The sequence below is a fragment of the Teleopsis dalmanni genome, chromosome 2 (assembly GCF_002237135.1).
Source record: "Teleopsis dalmanni isolate 2A chromosome 2, ASM223713v2, whole genome shotgun sequence".
NCBI classification, from domain to species: domain Eukaryota; kingdom Metazoa; phylum Arthropoda; class Insecta; order Diptera; family Diopsidae; genus Teleopsis; species Teleopsis dalmanni.
This window is the reverse complement of record NC_051847.1, coordinates 31,030,159-31,051,821: the sequence shown is the minus strand read 5'-3', so window position 1 is coordinate 31,051,821 and position 21,663 is coordinate 31,030,159. Positions and strand designations below refer to the sequence as shown.

The window sequence follows — 21,663 nt, the reverse complement described above, 5'->3', positions numbered from 1 at the left end:
TACAACAATTTCATTTGCGATTTAGTAAAATTTTTTTGTATTCGTGTAGTTTATGATTAAGTTAGTTTTATATAACAGAAATATTGTAAATAGCAGATACATATGTAGTACATAAAATAAAAATATTTTTTTGGTAGATTTTTTAAGCATATAAACAATATATATATATGTATATATATATAGTTTAGCACCTTATCAAGCCCACCCGTTTATGCGAGAAATAGTAAATAGAAATGAACAAATTTTATTTAATTTAATATTTGTAATATGTTTATTTTTAATATGTAAATGTTTTTTTTTTAATTATTAATTGTATATGTGTTTTTAGTTATTAATTTTGTATTGTTTTAATAATTTTTTTTGTGTAAAAATTATTTTAAAAAAATTATTACAGCAACAAGAAGACTTTTATGTTAGCCTAATTTGAAATTATTTCTTTACTCTTGTTTATGTTGAGTGTATTATTTTTAAATGTCCATACATGTCGTCAAAAGCTTTCAATTCTAAGAGTAAATAGATTTTGATAAATATATATATGAATATGTATATTATACATTTATTAGAAATTTCAAACAAAAATTATTACAGTTCAATTTATTTGTTTTAAAAATAAAAAGAACTAAATTTTAATAAACAAAAAAATGTCTACAGCAATTGATGTGAAGTAGCTAAGTAAATTTTTTTTTTCAAAAACAATAAACAACAAAATTGCATTACAAAAAACTTAATAGCAAAAAAATTAATTTAATTGTCCGTTTAATTGTATATAACTACACATTGTTCTATATAAAATTATTCAAAATAGTTTTCTGCCTAATTGTATTAACTTCCATGTTATTATTTTATGCACTTTTATTTCCATTATATGTTGTGTGTTTTTCTTGTTAGTGCATTTTTTATATATATATATAAATTTATATAAAAATACATTATTTTTTTTTAAATTAATTGTTTTGTTTTTATTCTATGGTTTTTTTTTTTAATCATTACAACATAAACGCATATATGTTTCAAGAAGACTTTTAATTTTAAATTTTATATAAATTAAATAACTAATATATTTGGAGACTTTTTCTTTATGAAACAGAAAAACAACTTTTTCAAATAATAATTTTAATATATAAAAAAAATTCTTAGCTTCATTAGTATATTTAGTTAGTTTAATAAAATTCATCTAAAGAAGAGATCTTTTAAGTGAAACCAAGAGGAAAACAACATTTTTTGAACAAACACACAAAACAGAATAAAAACATAATTTTAAGTTCCTCTTTATTTCATTTAAATTTTATTTAGTCAATATTAACTACATATATATAATTATATATATAAATTTAAAAACATATATATTTTTGTTTAAATTTAATATACATATAATTGATTTGTATATAAATTTTTTTTATAAAATTTTTTAAAAATAAAACATTTTTTATAATCGTTTTAAATTTGAGTTTTTCATTTTTTCCACAATTTTAATTTAATAAACTTACACTTACAAAAAAAAACACTATAAGCAAATTAAAACTTGAACGATAACAATAGCTAATTCCACTATTTAAGGATCTATTCAAAATCAAGAGTAAATTATAAAGAAATTTTGCTACATCCCAAAACAGATGTTGTAGTTCCATTATTAGGATATGTTATTCACGTTTAACAGATCAGACTTCTCCAATAGTAATAGGCAATATTTTATTAAAAGTAAAATTTCTAACATAGTATTAATGAACTAAAATAGGTTATAGAGTTGAACGGTTGAACTAAGACTAGTGTCCCAGAATCAATAATCTGCACGTACGATCAAGTGCTACTCACAACCTTCAACAGAGATAATACCAGTAGTTCTATTCAGCTTACGACAACAACATCAAATATCAGTTAACAACTAATTATTCACCTAAAATTGCTTTATTGAATAAGATATCAAATACTATACCAATACTATCGTACCGAATACCAATACTAGGTACATTATATACCTATACCAATATTTGGTACAATATATACCTATACTAAAACTTAGTATCGTATATATATATACCAATACTAGGCACTGTGTACACCTTTACAAATAATAGGTACCGTATATACATCTATAAAGAATAGGTAACGAATATACCTGCACCAATGCTTAGTATCGAGTATATCTATACCAATACTTAGTATCGGGTATACCTATATCAATACCAGGTTTTTCGTACTTATACCAATATTTGGTCTAAAATTTTCAATTGCAGATTAGAAATATTAGCTTATAATATATTGCTCATCTCTAGCACTAAATATTGTTTGAAGATAAATATGATTAGTTTCTCTTAAAGTTCAAATAATTGCCTTTGAAGACATTCTGCTAGAAAGATTAGAAATAATTCCAAGCCCACTGATGGTGGGTATATGGCAATACTCGAAACAGCGTATGGACAGTCAAAAATTCAATTAATTAAAAATAATAAAAATTTTTGTTGTTGCAATTCACTACTGTTCGATAAAAAAATCTCTCCATTTGGTTTCTTTTCTCAAAACGGACGTTTAAAATCAATTTAATGCTGTTACTCTTTAAGGTTTTCAGTTAATATACATAAGTTCTCCTCATATATTCTCTCTAGAAAACAATCAAGTGGTCGCCTTAAAAATACTTAATGTTCATTAAGAATAATAAAAGTTTTGATCAACTCTCTTCTGTAAAAGATAACTATAACGATAAAAAGTTCTTAAATAGTTTCTCAGAAAGTCCTCTCTACTTTGAAGCATTCTATATACTATATAATAATTATATATATAATAATAATAATTCTTATAATAACAATCCGATATAAGAACTTTTTGAAAGTAGATATATTGGTTTGTTGCAAAGTATATTTCTCTAAACATAGATATTTTAAAAGATATTTCGTTGAATGTAGAAAGAAATCTAGATAGAATCTAACTTGTGAACAGCAAATAAACGTGCCAAGAATTACTCTTGCACAGACTTTTCACAGATAATATTAGAATTGATTTCTAGAAAATGTATAACCGCTTTTAAAAATTCCGTATACGGTTTATATTATATATGATATTGGTGTGTATACTGGCATAATATCAGTCTAAACCACACTTACAATTTTGATGAAATTCACTATGACTTTCTGACACTCTGAGCTATACTCTGACATTAAATTTTAAGATAATTATCAGTATTAATATTCAGATGAGATTATCTTAAATTAAGATTTTTATAATATATAGTCAATCTCAAAAAATCGAAGTCTACACTATATGCCAATGAAATTTCTTATTCCTTATAACACCTAAAAGTTCAGTTCAGTATGACTTTTATTATTTCTATATATAATCAAATCAAATTATGATAATTCAATGGTCACAATCGATATGGATCTTTTCAATCATTTTATGAAACCCTATATGATATTATAACAATCACAGTTGTGTTTTTTTTTTAATATTTTTAAATTGTTTTATTTTTAATAGGTTGAATTATTATTAATTCAATTGATTATTGATCGTACTTTCTATTTCACAGATAGGTTCAGAAATATTCAAAGGTGTGTTATCTACAAAAAATATATTGAATTGTATGATGATAAATTCCTCTATATGATAAATAGAGTTTTTAAATATAAAGGATTTGGAAGTAAATTAGATATCTGAATTTGAATAATTTAAAATCATTTAAATCAAAATTTTTATTACTGATTTTATTTAAAAATTATTTATTATAATTAATTTTTAAATTTATTTATTTATATATACGTATCACTTGATATGCTTCACCCTGCTTTCCATACTAACACTATTTTTCTATTATAAAAAAGCTTACTACTCCTCTTTTAACTCCAGTGATAATTTATTTGGTACTAATTTAAATATATATAAATAGAAACTTATATATAAACTTTAATGTATCAATCAAATCATACAATATTTAAATTATATATATATATATATATAGGAGAGGAAAAAAAATTATTACAGTAAAGCTCAATAATATATAATTTATGGATGAAAAATAGAGATAAATTTTTTATCATATATTTTTATTCATAAAATATATATATTTTTATTTATAATTATTCAATCATTAATATATAAACACTAATCACTTTATATATTTATTTATTTACATATGAATTAATTTAACCAAATTTTTTATTTTTCATTTATCTCAATTTTTTTATGTATTTTTAAAAATGATATATTTAATGTATTTTATTTAAAAATGTTATTTATATAAATATATATTTAATATGTTTTTAAAATTTATAATTCAAACAAAATATTTTTTTTTAATTGAATGGCATATATTAAAGAAGTGAAAAGTTTAAATTATTATTATATTTTATTATATTGTAATAATTAAAATACATTTCTTTTATGAGTTAAATGCTGCTATTATTATTTCATTATTATTATTTTATTGTTTTAGTTAAATATTTTTTAAAAAATTATTTATTTTATAATTTATTTTATATTATAATATATTTTATTGAATAATTTATTTTATTTAATAATAATTTGTTTTGTAATTAACAAAAATTTTTGGCCTATGACAAGAAATTATAAATTATTATTATAATTTTTATTTTCAAATAAAAATAAAATAAAATTTGAATCCAGTATAAAAAATTATAAAAATTACGACACTGCCAAAACGAAGTGGACTGATTACTTTAAATTTAAATCATAAAGAATAAATTTAAAAAAAAGAGAAATCAATAAAAATTTATGTAAAAAAAATGTAAAAAAAAATTAATAATCTTATAATACAAAACAATTTTTATATATTTATATATATGTTAGTTTTGTACAAAAATTCTCCTAAATAGATGTTGTTGTAGTGCTTAAAATTAGTAACTTACTAAATCATAAACCATATATATACTATATAAAAAAAGAAATCAAAAAAACAAACAAAAAAAAAATAAAAAACTAACAAGGTATTAATATTTAATATTATAAATTGAAAATAAAAGCATTTACTTAAAAATAATAAAATAAAAAAAATACTAAATCAATAATTTAATATTTCAAATGAATCATTTAAAAATATACTTTATTATAAAAATTTATTACTCTTTAGAGTAGTTTGTACTTAAATGTTGTGTGTACTTATCAAAAAAAAAAAAAAACAAATAAATAATATTATATATAATTTAATTATAATATTTAAAAAAAAATCAAGTGAAAAATACTCAAAATTACTTTCATAAGAAATCGAAAAGCAATTAAAACAAAAAAAAATTACTAGAGAAATATATACAAATATATATTAATATATGTATATGTAAAATTATATATAATATATATTGAAAAAAAAAAACAAGGAAGATTAAAAAACACTAGAGCCTTTTTTTGCAAAGTAAATAAAATATGTGTTGCTTTTTATATAGTCTTTTATATTAGTATTTATACTCTAAAAAATAAAAACAGAATTGGTATTATAATATAAAAATCATATATAATATAAATCAAAGAACTTGTAAGCAATGCTTGAGAAAACAATCGATTTATGTTCTTATTTATATATAAAAAATTTGTATAGTAAAATTTAACAACAAAAACGTTTTGTAATAATTTTTTAATAATAATGCAAATCAATGAAAAGAAATTAAAATTACTTTCTTAAGAATAAATAATAAAAATTTTGATTATATGATTTAAATATTTAATTTTGTGTATACATTCCCAAAAATAATTATAAAAAACAATAAAACAGTAAAAGTTAATATATACTTAAAATATATAAATATATTTTATCTTTTAAAAAATATTAATTTTTTTTTTAAACTAAATTATTTGTTATACCTTTTGATATATTTATGTTTACTAATTAATTATTAATTTTAAATATTAAATCAATCTGTTTCGCTTATAATTGTGTGTATATGAATTAATTATTTTTTTTTTTTTAAAAAAATAATTATTTTTCCTGAAGATGACTATCGAAGATAATCGAAATATCGGAAATCTTAATAGAATATAATTTGTTTTAAATATAAATAATAAATTTAAGTTTTTTTATTTTTATTTAAGTAACCAATTAGCCCGCTCATAAATTATTATTAAATGATGATGTTTAAATATTAAAAATTTTTTTTCTTTAAATTTTTATATTGTTTAGTTATTTTTTTAACAAATCCTCTAAATATATCATTATGTATGAAATTTATATTTTTAAAAAATTTAATGATAGTTTTCATAAATCCAAACATTTTATATATATATGTATATATTCTATATATATGTATATTCTAATATTTTTTTTTAATGTAAACTGTGTATAATTATTTATTTTCTAAATTAATTAAAAGCTCCAATTTCATATTTTTACAATTTTTATTTATTTTATTTTTTAAAATTGTTCATAAATTTCTATAAAAATCTAATTCTATATTTTTTAAAGTTCATTTTTTTTTTCTAATGTCCAAATTATACAAACATTTTGAAACAAAATTTAAATAAAAAACCGAAATTAAAAATATTTTCATATTTCAAAATTCCACAGATATTATATACAATAATTCACATATATTTGGAATATATATAAATACTACAAAGAATGCACAAATTTAAAGTTTAAATATTTATATTATATATTTAAATTTCAAATAGAAAATCTACCTCAAATTTTGCATTAAAATTATTGCATAAAGAAAAATAACAAGAAAATATTCAATGAAAAAGGGAATTCATTAACTTTTTACTCACGATTATACACAACAAGATATTTAAATAATATATATGAAAATATATATATATTGATGCATTTTTATACCAATTCTAATTAATAAATTTATAAAAAAATAAATATTGTATTAGATTCAAAAAAAAATATGTAGTGCAGTATACCACAAATATTTGTAAGAAATTCCAATATTTTTATTAAATTATAAACTTAAAAAAACCAAAAACAAAATAAAATAAAAATAAAAACTAGATTTTAATGAAAGTAATATATTGAATTGTATATATAAAATTAATAATAAATAATCAATTTTATTTTTCACTTTTTTTTTTGCATTAGATTTTTATTTTGACGCTGCTTACTTATATTCTTTTTTATAATGTATTTTATAATATATTTGTAAAAATATAAATTAAGAATAAAATTAGATAAAATTTTTTAAAAACTTCTGAAGTTTTTTATTTATTTTTTTTTAATTAATAATTAATTATTAATATTAACTATTTAACTATATAAATAGTTAATTTTATATAAAACAATTATTTAATTTTTAATATCAATAATATAAAAAATGTTTTAGTAATAATTTTTATTTTTATCAAAATTATTTTTATTTTAAAAACCCTAAATTTATTAAATTAAATTATTTAAATATGTTTTTTTTTTAGTCAGTATTATTTTTAAACAGTTTGTTATATTTTTTGGATAATATTTATTTAATTAGGTTACTCTGATTTGAGTTTAATTTTTACAAATAATTTTTTTTTTATTTTTATACATATTTGAATAAAATATGAGAAACATTTTATAATTTTTTTTTTTATTATTATTATTATATTATTTTTTATATTTCATTTCATTTTGCTTTATATGATTTTATTTTAATTTATTTTTCTAACATTAAAATATTTTATTTTGTTATATTATATTAAAAAAATTCTTTTTAAAAAAAGTAAGCGTTTGTACTTCTTTACTTTTTTGTTTTGATTTTTTAATTTTTTTTGTTTTTTTAAATTCTTTTAATTTTTTTGTTTTTTTAAATTCTTTTAATGTTTTAAACCATTTTTCTTTTTTTTTTTATTTTTTAGGCTTGTTTGTTATGTTAAGAGTGCAATGTGTTCAGGCCACCGTAGGAATTGAACCTACGCCCCGCGGGCTTTAGTGCAAGCCTTTTCCCACTTAGCCATCGAGACAGCCAATTATTACATGTTATATTGTATTTTATTATTTTAGAATCCATTTCAATCGAAAAAATTATTTTTATTTAATAAATTTTTTTATTAATTTTGTTTTTATTAATTTTATTCAATTTTTATGATATTGTTTTATAAGTAATATTTGAAATTACTTATAAAAAAATATATATATATAATATATGATTTTGTTTTTTATTTAATTTTATTATGAATTATATTATTATAATCATATTATATTATTAAAATAAATAATATATATGTGCTTTATTTTACTATTTTTAATATATTTGGTTTTTTTTAATTTTTTAATAATATACTATTTAAAGTTATTTTCTATATAGATTGCATTTGACAATACAATAATGTGTTTTATTTTATTTTATTTTTCTTATATAATTTTATGTAAACTTATATTATTCTATATTATTTAATTTATTAACCAATTATTAATTCTTTTATTATTTATTTCATTTTATTTTAATTATTTTATTTTATTATTAATTATTTTTACTTTAATCATATTATATAAATTTATTTATTATTTATTTGATTTAATTATTTTTTTATATTATTTAATTTAACTCACTTTGTAATATTACATGAAATAATTCTATAAAATGTTTTTCATTTTATATATTGTATTTAACAATAAAAAATTAATATTTATTATCTTCTTTTATATAATAAGTTAAAAGTTGTGTAATAATACTCGACATTAATGTATTATATATTTTTTTATATATTATATAATTTTTATTTATCATTTAATATAATTATTATTAATATATAAGTATATTTAATTTTTAATTCTTTTTTATGTTTTATTTTATTTTATAACAGCTTAACTTAGTTTTTATTCTAATATTAATTAAAATTATTTTATTTGTAAAACTCCGTTATCATATATATAAATATGAAAAATTCTTTTAAATAATTAGATAAAATTATTTAGCATTTAAAACGAATATTGTTAAATATATTAAACTAAATTAATAATAATTTAAAAATTATTACAATCAGTTTGTGTGTGTGTGTCATATTATAATTAGTATTATATTAAATTTACGACATTATTTATGAATTATGCAAATCATAAGAGATATAAAAATAATTATAAATATTAATCAAAAGATATACGAATATTATTTTAAAAAAAATTAATAAAAAAAAATTGTATAGAAATGTAAAATGTAAAAAATGTGTGTTTTTTATTTTTAATTACTTGATTAGCTTGGATTTAAAATATTCTTTAAATATTTATTAAGCAAAAATAAAATTCAAGAAAGTAATATAGTATATATTTAGAAAGTAAAATAACAATTATAGTTAGTGGTGTTTAGGAAAGGCGCTACAAAAGTCATTTCAGTTTTCAATATATGGACACTTCATCTTATATTAGATAAGTCCCTTATAGAACGGAAGATTTATGAACATTTAATTTAAACCTATTTTCATAAATTTATTATCGAAGAAGATTTATAGATTAAAAATCGAAACATTTTTAATCTAGTCTTCTAAAGTCTCCTAAGCCCATTTGAGCCCAAATAATGGCCCGTTTTAATGCTACATTATTGGAGTTTGTTCATACACAGACTAGAAGTCAATATGTGATTAACGCCGAAAGAAAATGACTTCTCCATTAGGTAAAGATCTGACAATTCTTTAAATCTAAATAAGTCCAGGTTTTCGGTTTTTGCAGGTCATTCGGTACGATAACGGTCCCGAAGATTTTAGATCTTCTCTTAGGTAAAGATGGGCACTAATACATGATATGGAGCACAGTTTGTTTCTCAGCCTCAGAGTCACAAACACGACAAGAATCATTTTAGGGTAGACTAAGCCTCACAGTATGCCTACGTGTTATGCAGTGATCCATCAGCACCGATGCTGTAGTGCTGAGCAGGTTACGGTTTAGTTAAAGTTGCTAACTGTTACGTTTATGTCAATCTAGCGATCTCACAGCAGGATTTGTTTGTTCAGTTTTGCTGTGATATTTTTGTTGATTTGCCAGTTTAACTGTTAAAAGTGGGATGCCAATATCGGAGAAGTGAATGTCAGGGAAAAGGCTGCCTGTTTTGGCAAGCTCGTCCCTCCTGCAATTGTACGAGATATCCCTATGTTCAGGAACCCTTGCAAGTTTGACTCTGACACGCCTAGCTAGGACATAAAATTCTTATTGGTAGAATTTTGAACTTAAAAACTCGACTAATATTCTTTGGTGCTACAAGTTTTGGGTGGCTATAATTCTATATATTGAACTCTCTTTTAAAATGCGCTAATGACAGACAGATACATCTTAAGTAAGATATACTATTGAAAGTATCATCTCTAAGGATTCAATCTAATATGGTTACATATCTATGAGCTCTACGCCAATTAACTCTACCTTTCTTTCTCCCTACATTCTGAATGTATGTACATCTATCGACACTCACTTCCAGAATGCCACTAACTTACTGAATTAATTGAATTATATTTATAATATAACTAAGTTCTAGTCATGTGTTAAAGATTAAATATTTTTTTAAAATATTTTTAATAATTGTTGGCACTGACTTTCATGATAATGGAAAGAGTAAATATTTACTTAAGAATTAGCACGTTTATAGTGGGATTGAGTATAGAACAAATTGAATTTGTTATGAATTAATGTGTAAAATTTGATAAATGAATTAACAACTTCTAATAAAAAAATGAAAATGATTAATAATGGAATTACAAAAACAATTAATTTTTAAGCTGCGAAACAAGGTGAGCATTTCATATAGACATTACCTTCGAAGTTAATCGATAGAGCATTTATTTATGAATTCTTTATTGCATAAATTTGGTATGAAATAAATTTTGAGTAGGAGATCAAATTTATAATTTCAATTTTTGTATGGAATTATATCCCCAGATAGTTTGTATAATATATATAAACTCTACTTAAGCATTCTTAATTTTCTACACTCTAGCTTATTTACAAATACTGTATTCTCACCAATAAATAGATCTATTTGACTTAGGTTTAAGTGGCTTTAGGGTTTTTCTTTTGACCAAGTAAGGCATAGGAGCAGACTTATAAGAAAGTGGATTGTATAATTTAGTACTAATCTGAACTGATAAATGACTTATAAACCTTAAAAAACTTATAAATTTATCTGCCTGGTAAATGAAGTGTCAAATTTTGTACAAAAAATCGTTTACATAAACTTAATAAATTTACACGAAAATTTTACAAAATAAATTTATATCGTATAATTTTATCTGTTGTCAATACAAAAGGAATACTCATCTGAACTGATAGATGCCTTATAAACCTTATTAGGTTGAAGCTGTTTTGAGCTAGTGCACTTAAGCACTTATACTCTTTTTTAACTCGAGGTTTCTTTAAAACCCATCTCTACACCTTGACTAAATTATTGTTTATCACTTCATCAGACTAAGCAATAATTGACCTCAGATCTGCATATCTCCCCGAGGAACCATTCTGAGATTTGATGAGATTTGATGTTGGTAACCTTATAAACGTGTACATTTATCTGCTTGATAAATGAAGTGTCAAATTTTGTATGAAAATCATTTATTCTGTGCTAACACAACCTGACTTGATAGACTTAGCAATGCTAATGCCACGAAAATCAATACTTCTAATAATCAACACCAACACTTCTAAGAATAACTCCCAACGATGAAATACGAGGAAAACCCGAAGAATAAAAACATTATTCAACATTCAATGCGTACATTGGACTCACTGTTGGATCAGAACATATAAGCGGATAAAGTTTGAAGTACAATCAATGGATCGAAATACAAACTATCTGTTCCAAAAGAAAATATATATTCTGTGCTATAATATGACTTGGAAATATAAATTTGACTTGTGCAAAAGCGAAAGATCTGTCATTTTTACACACTGACACCCATATTATACATATTATTCATATTATAATTCTCATTTCATTTAGTTTTTTTTTACATAGTAATTCACAAATTATAATTCTTACTTTATTTAAAGTTGATGTTCTATATAAAGTAACATGGTTGGGTAATGAGATTGTTTAAATAATTTTATTTTAATATAAAAACGTCCTCTAAAAGTAAGGCTCGTACAGATTTGTTTCAATAACTGCTATTATGTTTGCATTATTATTATATTGAATTAATTATAAAGTTTTATTGTAATTAAAATCATTGCAATGATTAATATTCAATATTAAATTGTCGTAAGTGACTGAATATTCATAGAAAAAGTTTGTTTTATAATAAATTATTTTATTCTGTCATGTTGTTTATGTTATGACTCTGATTTAATTTATGTTGCTTTACGTAGGAGTTTACAAATTATAATTCTCACTTTATTTAAATTTTAATTTAATATATATATAGCTTTTGTTTGCTAAATTGTGTTGAATCGAAAATCATATTTTAATGTAAAATATAATAATATTAATTAATAATATAACAATAGTATTATTCAATAGTATAATAATATTAATTAATAATAATATATTATATTTTAATATATAATATATGTAATATGAATAATCAACCGCAATAATTTTGCAGGTTTATTTATCTTATACAATTATATTAAACTTAATAAGACATTGTTTTCATTATAATAAGTTCGTAAAAAAATCAAGAATAAATCAATTAATTCAAACTCTGTAAAGTTTAGGTGCTTTAGGTTGGGGGTTGATCGCAAAGTTAGTAGCCTCGCATCGGAAGAAAACACCCGCTACGCAACCTTTTTTTAAAAAAAAGAGGGCCAAGGTTCACACTGGACTTTAGTGCCTAATAAGAAGAAGATGTGTAAATGTTAAACGTCTCTACTTTTTTATTTCCTGATTGCTGGAATGGTGTTTCAGTCGTTAGCAATCTGGGCCGGCGGATGTTAATAGTTGGCTCAAGTCGCACATTATGGGTATTAATGCTCTCTATCTACAAAAAAAACCAATAAATTAATCGGATTAAATAATAAAGTGTACGTTAATATTAATGTGTCTTGTGGTTAATTCCAAGTCTGCTATTGACGGCTCCGGTCTGCCTTTGATTACCGAATCAGGACTTCGTCAATAATTTCTCTATGATTATTTAAAAGAAAACTAGTCACAATTTATTTCTAGGAGGCAGTTTAAATTAATTAAAATAAAAACCATGAAACCTCAATACTCTGGCTTCAAATTCCAGCTCGGATGATATATTTTCATAAAACTGCATTTATAAACTTTTTTACTTTCTTTAGCCGTCAGACAATAGGTTAAGTCTTCGGAAATAAAAATCTTTAAGCTATTAACAGAGATGGATACAGTCTACTTTATAAAATTGTTAAGGTTTTTAATAGAAATCAATTGATTTACTGAAGGTCAATGAAATGGTAGAATAAGTCATAATATAGTGGGCTATAGAACTATGCGAGTCCCAAAATCTTTTGTAATCGGCACTACTATAATAATAATAATTTCATAGCCTGGGTGAGAGACAAGACATTTTATTGATAATAAAAAAGTTATTTACAAAATAAACCTGAAATCGATCTGGACTTAAGTTATTGATCTTTGAGAAAGTGCTGCAATCCTAAATGTGAATTGGAAATATCATTTATAAGGTAAGAAGTCAATTATAATAAATTTATATAACAACGTTAAATATAATGACTTTGGAATAATACGTAAAATCCTTTCAGAAGAAGTCCTGAGATTTCAAAATAAATTTTTTAATATAAAACAAAATTATTCAAAAAGAAAAAGAATATTTGATTTGGCACGACAAATTGTGAATTTTAAGTTGACATCAATAACAGCTGGTTTCGTTTGCAAACAAACCTTTAAAATTAAATATATAAGATATATAAAAATATACATATAACTTATTTATAACCCATTTTTAGTGAACAGAACAGCTGATTGTATGAAAATAACCAGAAAACCTGCAGAACAGTCTGTTTACGGTGCACATAGACTATTTTTAATTTTATAACCACATAACCCAATAACCAGTGCCTCGTGAAAACTCTACTTTTGTTTTCTGGCGAATTGAAAGTTAAATGAATTAAACAAGCAATACCAATTTGTTAATATATGTGTAGCTGTCAACAATGTTGGACCACAAAATTCGAGAAAAAATGACAGATCAAAAGCAAATCAAGACTTGCCAATTAAAAACGAGGTTAAATATGAATTAATTCATATCAGCTTATATTTCCTACTGAAAAGCATTGTATACAAATTATAAACTAATTAAACAATGCTAAAAGTATTTAATCGAAACACAAAATTTATAACAATTTGATTAAAAAATATTTACTCTTTACATATTTTTTGAACAACCCTGACTTAAGGCGCACATTTTATTCTGCACCCAGCTGGTGCAGCAATAAGAAAGAAACTTCAATATAATTCGGCACTTAAATTTCAATTTATATTATATATAAATTATTTTTTCTTGTTAAAGTGTTAATAAATAAAAACAAAAATTAAACATGTCATACATTTCTCGAGCTTTTAATATTCTGCAAAAGGCGACAAGGATCAACCGTCAAGCATTACGTTTGACTGCCCTGAACTCAAACGTAACACCACAAAACGTGCCGTACAGATCGACTCCCGCATTCTCAAGTAAGTGTCACTACTAATATAGTATAAATATTATTAGTTAATTAATGAACTTTGTAAATAATGAATACCTCATATAAATTCCATTGCAGATTTTAATTTTGTACGTCAAGTAAATACAGCCGCTCCTGAAGAAGTCAAACAGGATGAGGAGCCACAGAAACACAACATTATACGTGACACCGAAAAAGGTGTTGGAGACGCGAATAAACACGAATTCCAAGCAGAAACACGTATGCTCTTGGATATTGTTGCCCGTTCTTTGTACTCTGAAAGCGAAGTATTTGTACGTGAATTGATCTCGAATGCTAGCGATGCTTTGGAAAAATTTCGCTACACCATACAAACTGCTGGAGATGAGCAAAGTGATTATGAAAATGCTGATCGTGCTATGGAAATACACTTACATACCGATAAACCAGCAATGAAGTTGACTATACAAGTAAGTGCACAAAACCCTTTTTTTAAGAATTAAGTTTTCTAATTGTTTCTTTACTTAATCCAATAGGATACTGGCATTGGCATGACACGTGAGGAACTTATCAATAATCTGGGCACAATTGCACGTAGTGGTTCTAAACAATTTTTGGAACAAATTAAGAAGAAAAGTGAAAGCGAAGAAAATTCATCGAATATTATTGGTCAATTTGGTGTAGGCTTTTATTCCGCTTTTATGGTGGCAAATAAAGTTGAAGTGTTTACACGATCCTCAAAGGAGAACTCTCCTGGTTTTCGTTGGTCGACAGATGGCAGCGGATCTTATGAAATACAAGAAGCAGAGGGTGTAGCACTTGGTACTAAAATTGTAATTCATCTTAAGCCAGAATGTCGCGAGTACTCAGATGAAGAACGTATTAAAGGTTAGTTTATGAAGTTCTACAGAAACTCTAAGATAGATAACCACACTTAAAATATTTAACAACATTAGATGTAAAGAACAATAGGGTTTAAATTAGTATAAGTATTAAAGCTGAGAACAGATAGCAACGTCGTGTAAAGAAGTAATGCAAAATTGTTAATCAAAGCATTTATGCGCGAATAGTATCCTTAAAAAATCCCTACAGATGCACTTCATCCATTCTGTAGAGTTTAATAATTTAATAGATCTTAATAGTACTACAAAACTGGGAATTGAAATATTTATGCGCGACAGGTACTCTTCTTAACAAATCCCTACAGTTACACTAGCTCCATTTTATTGAGTTTTTGTCAATTAATAGATCTTTCTTTATTACCTATTTGCAGTCTTACAAACGGTTAAAAAAATTATTTCCTTTAAAATCTGTTCTTTTTGATAGAAAAAGCTGTGCGAATAATAAAAAATAGGTCAGGGAATAGTAAATATAATTATTCTAAACTTCGACTCTGGAAGTCTAGAACCTCATTAGTCCTTAGTGCATTTCTTATCTCATCTCATGTTATAACTAAATTAGACCATCTTAGGAACTGCATTATAAATATAAAAAGTACTACTAGAAGCTGGTATGAACACATTCATGTTAATATATAAGTTATTGTGGTGGCTTTTCATACTTTCTCTGGTATTTAAAGTTTGGAACTTAATGAAAATTAATTCGAAATAAAAAGGCAGTTGAATTTTTTATGATATTTATCCTTATCAAAAACTTCAATGTAGGAGCTTATTAAAGTAATTCCCATAACTTCTAATTTAAATATCGATTAATAAGCTATCAAAAATTACTGACAGATCCCACTTTACAACTCTGCAGAAAACAATAAATAATAATCTTAAAAAATAATAAAACTCTTAAGTTTTTATAAATACTATGTTAATTTTTCATTTTGATTTACAGCGGTCATTAAAAAATATAGCAACTTTGTGGGTTCACCCATTTATTTAAATGGTTTACGCGCCAATGAAGTAAGTCCCGTCTGGCTAATGGAACCTAAGGATGTCAAACAAGAACAGCATAATGAATTTTATCGTTTCATTGCTAATACATACGGTACACCACGTTTCACTTTACACTATAAAGTAAGCATTATTATTTTCAGGATTTTTTTTAATATTTCAGATCTAAATATTTAAAATATTATATCCAATTTTAGACCGATGTTCCTTTAAGCATTCGAGCTTTGTTGTATTTCCCAGAAGGAAAACCTGGCTTATTTGACTTAGCACAAGATAGAGATATTGGTGTTGCACTTTATTCCCGCAAGATTCTAATTCAATCAAAAACCGACAATTTGCTACCAAAATGGTTAAGATTTATTAAAGGTAAAAATGTATTTTTTTTTTTATAAAAAATTCAGAAATATTTTCAAATATTTATTTATCTATACAGGTGTCGTCGATTCAGAAGATATACCTCTAAATTTGAGTAGAGAACTATTACAAAACAGTTCACTGATTAAGTAAGTTATAATCGTAAATTTAATAGATGATGACATTAAAGAATATTATTTTCTATAAATTTAGTAAAATCCATGTCCCAATGCACACACCAATTTGAGCCCAATTGATCTTAAATGCCGTCCCATAAAAGTGACTAATGTCTTCCACTTTAACCCAGGATAGTCACAATTCTTTTCTTCTTCTTCAATTCTTCTTTTCTTTACATTGCTTTTACTTAACCATATACCAACCTAATTCCTTTCATATTATCTGCCATATAGATCTGCCCGGGTTACAAAAACAATTATCTGCAAAAGTTTTGCCCCTTCATACCCAAAAAATATCATCTTGTTGTTGACTGCTAGGATCTGCTTGTGTGGCCCCTTCTTGGAATGAGTATCAAGAACGGCCGGATTTACGTTGCGGAGCCACCCGTCGAAAACGACCAAGTGCCATTCAACATCCTCCAAAGCAATATTTTCTTTATGATCCCGGTTTTCAAACAGCAAGCTTCTCAATGGCCCCCGCCTAATATTTCAGATGACGAAAGATGTTTTCCTTGTGCAGTAGGAACTGTCTTAGCTCAATTGAAATCAGGATATAGCCACGTGCTAAACAGTTACTTGTCACACATAAACAAGTGTATTCCTCACGTGTGCACTAACTCCAGTTCTACCCTCCCTGACGTAGCTTATCTGTTTTCTGGCCTTATTGTATAAACGAACTTTCGTCCAATCGACCTTTGAACTCACCCAAACGAAGTGGCAAGGTTACTCCGTCTGGACCCGGGTTGATTTTAATTTATACTCGAATCCACCCCTTCTACATAAGTCTTGCGAGTCCTAAAGTACTTGGACTTACATAGACCAAGAGCAGTTGTGATACCATAGGGGAAATTTATCTCGCCTCCTCAAAACCTTCTTACTGAACAATTTGCTTTTCGATAGATAAAAAACTCTCATTGGAACAACTGTGTCTAAACCAATTGCTTTTACTATGGCATTATTTTTATTATATTATATATTATTATATTATATATTATTATATTATATATTGTTATATTATATATTATTTCAGAAAATTATCAGATGTGCTAGTCAGTCGCATATTAAAATTTTTACATGAACGCTCCAAAAAACAAATTGAGGATTATGAGATTTTCTATAAGGACTATGGTCTATTTTTGAAAGAAGGCATAGTAACTACCCATGATCAAAGCCTTAAAGAGAATATAGGCAAACTGCTACGTTTCGAATCGTCAAAATCTCCTGGTGATAAACGAGTTTCACTTGAAGACTACTGTAAAAATAATACCGAACAAAAGGACATCTATTATTTAGCCGCACCAAATCGTACATTAGCTGAATGTTCACCATACTATGAGAGCCTCAAAAAGCGTGGCGTCGAAGTTTTATTCTGCTATGAACAATACGATGAATTGGTTTTATTGCAACTAAGACAATTCCAAGGAAAGAATTTAGTTTCAGTTGAAAAAGAAATGCGAGAAAATAAATCTGATGAGAGTATAACTGATTATGGTGAAGATAGTTTAAGACCTACAGAAGCCACGGAATTAAGTAATTGGTTATCGAATAAATTAAGTGGAAAAGTGGTCAATGTTAAAGTTACCACACGTCTTGATAATCATCCTTGTGTGATAACTGTTGAGGAAATGGGTGCAGCTAGACATTTTATACGCACACAAAGTCATCAATTACCAGAAGAAAATCGTTACCAAATACTTCAACCACAATTGGAGATTAATCCAAAGTGAGTTCATTCTTTATGTTTATTAATTGTTGTGTATTATTTTCTAACTTTCCTTTTTCCTCTTCTTAATATAGACATTTAATCATTAAGAAATTATTCAAACTGCGTGATTCTGATCCAGAACTAGCTGGTCTACTCACCGAACAATTATTTGCGAATGCAATGGCAGCTGCTGGACTTACCGATGATCCACATAGCTTAATAGCTAATTTAAATGAACTTTTACTAAAAGCATTAGATAAACACTAAATTATAAATATATGTGTTATTTAGAGTTATTTAGATATAAGCGTATCGATTATAAGCATCGATTTTTCTTACTGTGATGCTTGGTATTCAACTGAGTTTTTAGATTTAGTATAAAAATATTGCCCAGTTTCCATTGCTTGGGTTTGGATTAAAATTATTCAATTAAAGTTAACAACAACAAAAAGTGTTATTTTATTAAAATAAATGCTTCGTCCTCTGTGGGGTTTTCCAAAACTTTTTGTTTATGTGGAATATTCTTAAATTCTCCACGTTTTGAAAATAATCAACCATCACGTTTTGAGCTGGCAATAGTTACCAGTTATATGATAATTGGACATCATAAATTTATTTAAAATGATCGAGCATTGTAGCGTATTACGTCGAGGATATTTGAATGATGTTTTATATTTCTACGTAATAGCAAGTTTGAAACAATTTATTCCAATTAAAATTGTTTTGGAATCTCAATTATGAATATATTTTATTTTTGCTTACTTTCGGCACCACAAAACGGGAGTAACTCTGTATTACTACAAGTTGAGAGTTGACCCCAATAAGTATGCCCTTTTATTATGGCTTGGAGTTTCTATATGAAGTAGGTAAACTGGAGCCTACCGGTAGAAACGAACGAAATGAAAATCTTCATTGCAATGCGATTATGGATGCAATTCTCTAAAAACAAAAATGTAGATATTATTTATAAATATGATACATTTTATTATTGAATCTTAACTTATCTTAATTTTTTTTATACAATATATTTTATTTATATGAGATCAAAAATTGAGTTTAAACTTAAAAAAAAAAATTGAATATAAATATTAATTCTCTAACTCTAATTTCTCATTTAACGTTGAAATCTCTGCCATTAAAGATTTTATTTCGTTAATCTTGTCACGGCTGCGTTTATTTACCGCCAGAGCACGTTTCGCTCGGTTTTCATCTCGCTTTTGCATATATTCTAAGTACATTTTTTCTATACCTTTGCGTTCAACATGAAGTTTTTCCAATTTCTCCACTATTTTGCTATTCCCAGCTTGTAATGATGCAGGTGTATTTAACGCAGATGACGAAGCTTTGCTTGAATCTACATAAATTTAAAATAATTTTTATTTTCATTTTATGTAATCAACGAAACATACTTTTATTTATAATTAAATCCTTAATAAGTAATTCATCCTCGTTATTATGTTCGTCCATTTCAGGAAGTACGCACTGACTCTCAAGCGCATACTCTACTTTTATACACTTTTCCTCATCATCAAACTTCCTAAAACTTAATGCAAAACCTTTTTAGAAGTTCAGTATGTGACCATTTTTTATTACCTCGATCCTGCGCTTGACAATGCTTCTATTTCGTACTCGTCTTCATCGTCACTAAGAGCGTTTTCTAATTCATATTGTAAACGAGATTTAACCCAGGTTGCTGTGTCTTCCGCATTTATTTCTTTGCAAGCAACATCGACGAATTCGGGCTGCGGTTGGAAATCTAGTGTTGCTTTAGACTGGTGTTGCTCACCTGAAATTATGAAGAACCTTAACAAAAAAAACTATTTATGAGCTGTTTTTGGGAGTTTACCATTGTCAGTTTTTTTAGATTTTTTTGAAGATGAACGTTTAGTGACGGGAAATTTTCGTTTCATTTTAAAGAATCAATAAATTCTAAATAATAAATTATAATTATAATTTACTATTTATGATAAACAATTAACGTAAAATTTTAAATATTAAAAGACCAGAAGTCTTAAACAAAAATTTTAAAATTTATATAAAACAGCTGATTTAAAATTTTAAATCAAACGCTAAGTGCTTCTTCTTCTCATTCAGTTAATGTCAAAGAATATTCCTTGGATAATATTTACTGATTTTGTGTTCCTATACATATGCCAACATATAAAATTATTGTACATCTTTTTAAAGCAATTCATCAATTTATTTATAAATATTTTTTTAATTATTTTTTTTTGCCCATTACCGGACTAAGGTCGTTTATTTAACACATAAAATAAAAATATAAAAAAAAATTTTAAATAATAACTTACACTTATTAATTTGTGTTAAGTATTTTAATTATATGTTAATTTTTATAAAAAAATTATTTACATTATATATATTTCGTACAACTTTGTAGACTATCTTTAGTGTATAATAAGTAAAAAATAAATTATTTAAATTCATATAAATAAAAAACATTGTTGTCACTTTCAATTAATGTATTCTTTTGAAGAAATTGCTTCAATAGAACACGTATCGCTTAAAAATTAATATGCAAAGCAAAAACAAAATTCATAAAAATAAATCCACTTTCCCGAAACTGCTTACGAGTAAGTCAATCGCATTACATTAGTGTTAAATCTTGTAACTGATCTATTGTGAATGATTTTTGAAAGAAAATGGAAAATTCCAATTACATGACAAAACAGTTTTTTTATTATTTATAGCTATTAAGAATGTTGATGTATAAATTTAAATATTTTAAAAAATTAATTTCGTAATTTGTTTTCGAATAATTTCAATAATAATTTCAATAATTTCGTATTGTTTTCTGCAGTGCTGGAGCTATAAAAAATTTCATATATTTGTTCAATGCGCCTCTCTCTTTTTATCTTTCTTATTTCAATATTTTTCTCTGCTATCATGAACAAAGCCTATAAATATGTATACTTTTATATAAATTGAAAGACAATATAAAATGCTCAACAATAACTTTTTGTGTCATTCATTTTATACATATTTTAATTTTTTATAAAATTATCTGCAGACATTGTATTTATATGTATTTATTAACCACAAATTTGTTTAATATTT

At 24.5% G+C, this 21,663-nt stretch overlaps 2 protein-coding genes across 2 annotated transcripts; one reads left to right on the top strand and one right to left on the bottom strand.

Annotated features, from left to right (window-relative positions):
* Nucleotides 1–14,191: 14,191 nt before the first annotated feature.
* LOC119680458 (heat shock protein 75 kDa, mitochondrial) lies at nucleotides 14,192–19,033 on the top strand. The gene is made up of 8 exons (XM_038093276.1): nucleotides 14,192–14,483; nucleotides 14,573–14,922; nucleotides 14,989–15,340; nucleotides 16,295–16,476; nucleotides 16,551–16,719; nucleotides 16,787–16,856; nucleotides 17,914–18,606; nucleotides 18,681–19,033. Exons 1-8 carry the CDS (start codon nucleotides 14,348–14,350, stop codon nucleotides 18,853–18,855), a joined length of 2,127 nt encoding a protein of 708 aa, XP_037949204.1. The 5' UTR covers nucleotides 14,192–14,347; the 3' UTR covers nucleotides 18,856–19,033.
* Nucleotides 19,034–19,638: 605 nt separating this feature from the next.
* On the bottom strand, nucleotides 19,639–20,573 carry LOC119682399. Its single transcript, XM_038095833.1, has 4 exons — nucleotides 20,435–20,573; nucleotides 20,182–20,374; nucleotides 19,998–20,131; nucleotides 19,639–19,942 (listed from the first exon to the last, which is right to left on the bottom strand). Exons 1-4 carry the CDS (start codon nucleotides 20,496–20,498, stop codon nucleotides 19,677–19,679), a joined length of 657 nt encoding a protein of 218 aa, XP_037951761.1. The 5' UTR covers nucleotides 20,499–20,573; the 3' UTR covers nucleotides 19,639–19,676.
* Between the last annotated feature and the right edge of the window lie 1,090 nt (nucleotides 20,574–21,663).

What these genes read in the sequence shown, in the direction of transcription:
- LOC119680458 (XM_038093276.1), top strand. Translation starts at nt 14,348, where the DNA reads ATGTCATACATTTCTCGAGCTTTTAATATTCTGCAAAAGGCGACAAGG. An exon ending in GTTTCACTTTACACTATAAA is followed by an intron (nt 16,477 to 16,550) that starts GTAAGCATTATT and finishes ATCCAATTTTAG; the next exon opens with ACCGATGTTCCTTTAAGCAT. An exon ending in CAATTGGAGATTAATCCAAA is followed by an intron (nt 18,607 to 18,680) that starts GTGAGTTCATTC and finishes TTCTTAATATAG; the next exon opens with ACATTTAATCATTAAGAAAT.
- LOC119682399 (XM_038095833.1), bottom strand. Translation starts at nt 20,498, where the DNA reads ATGAAACGAAAATTTCCCGTCACTAAACGTTCATCTTCAAAAAAATCT. An exon ending in TTGTCAAGCGCAGGATCGAG is followed by an intron (nt 20,132 to 20,181) that starts GTAATAAAAAAT and finishes TTTTGCATTAAG; the next exon opens with TTTTAGGAAGTTTGATGATG. An exon ending in GGATTTAATTATAAATAAAA is followed by an intron (nt 19,943 to 19,997) that starts GTATGTTTCGTT and finishes AAATTTATGTAG; the next exon opens with ATTCAAGCAAAGCTTCGTCA.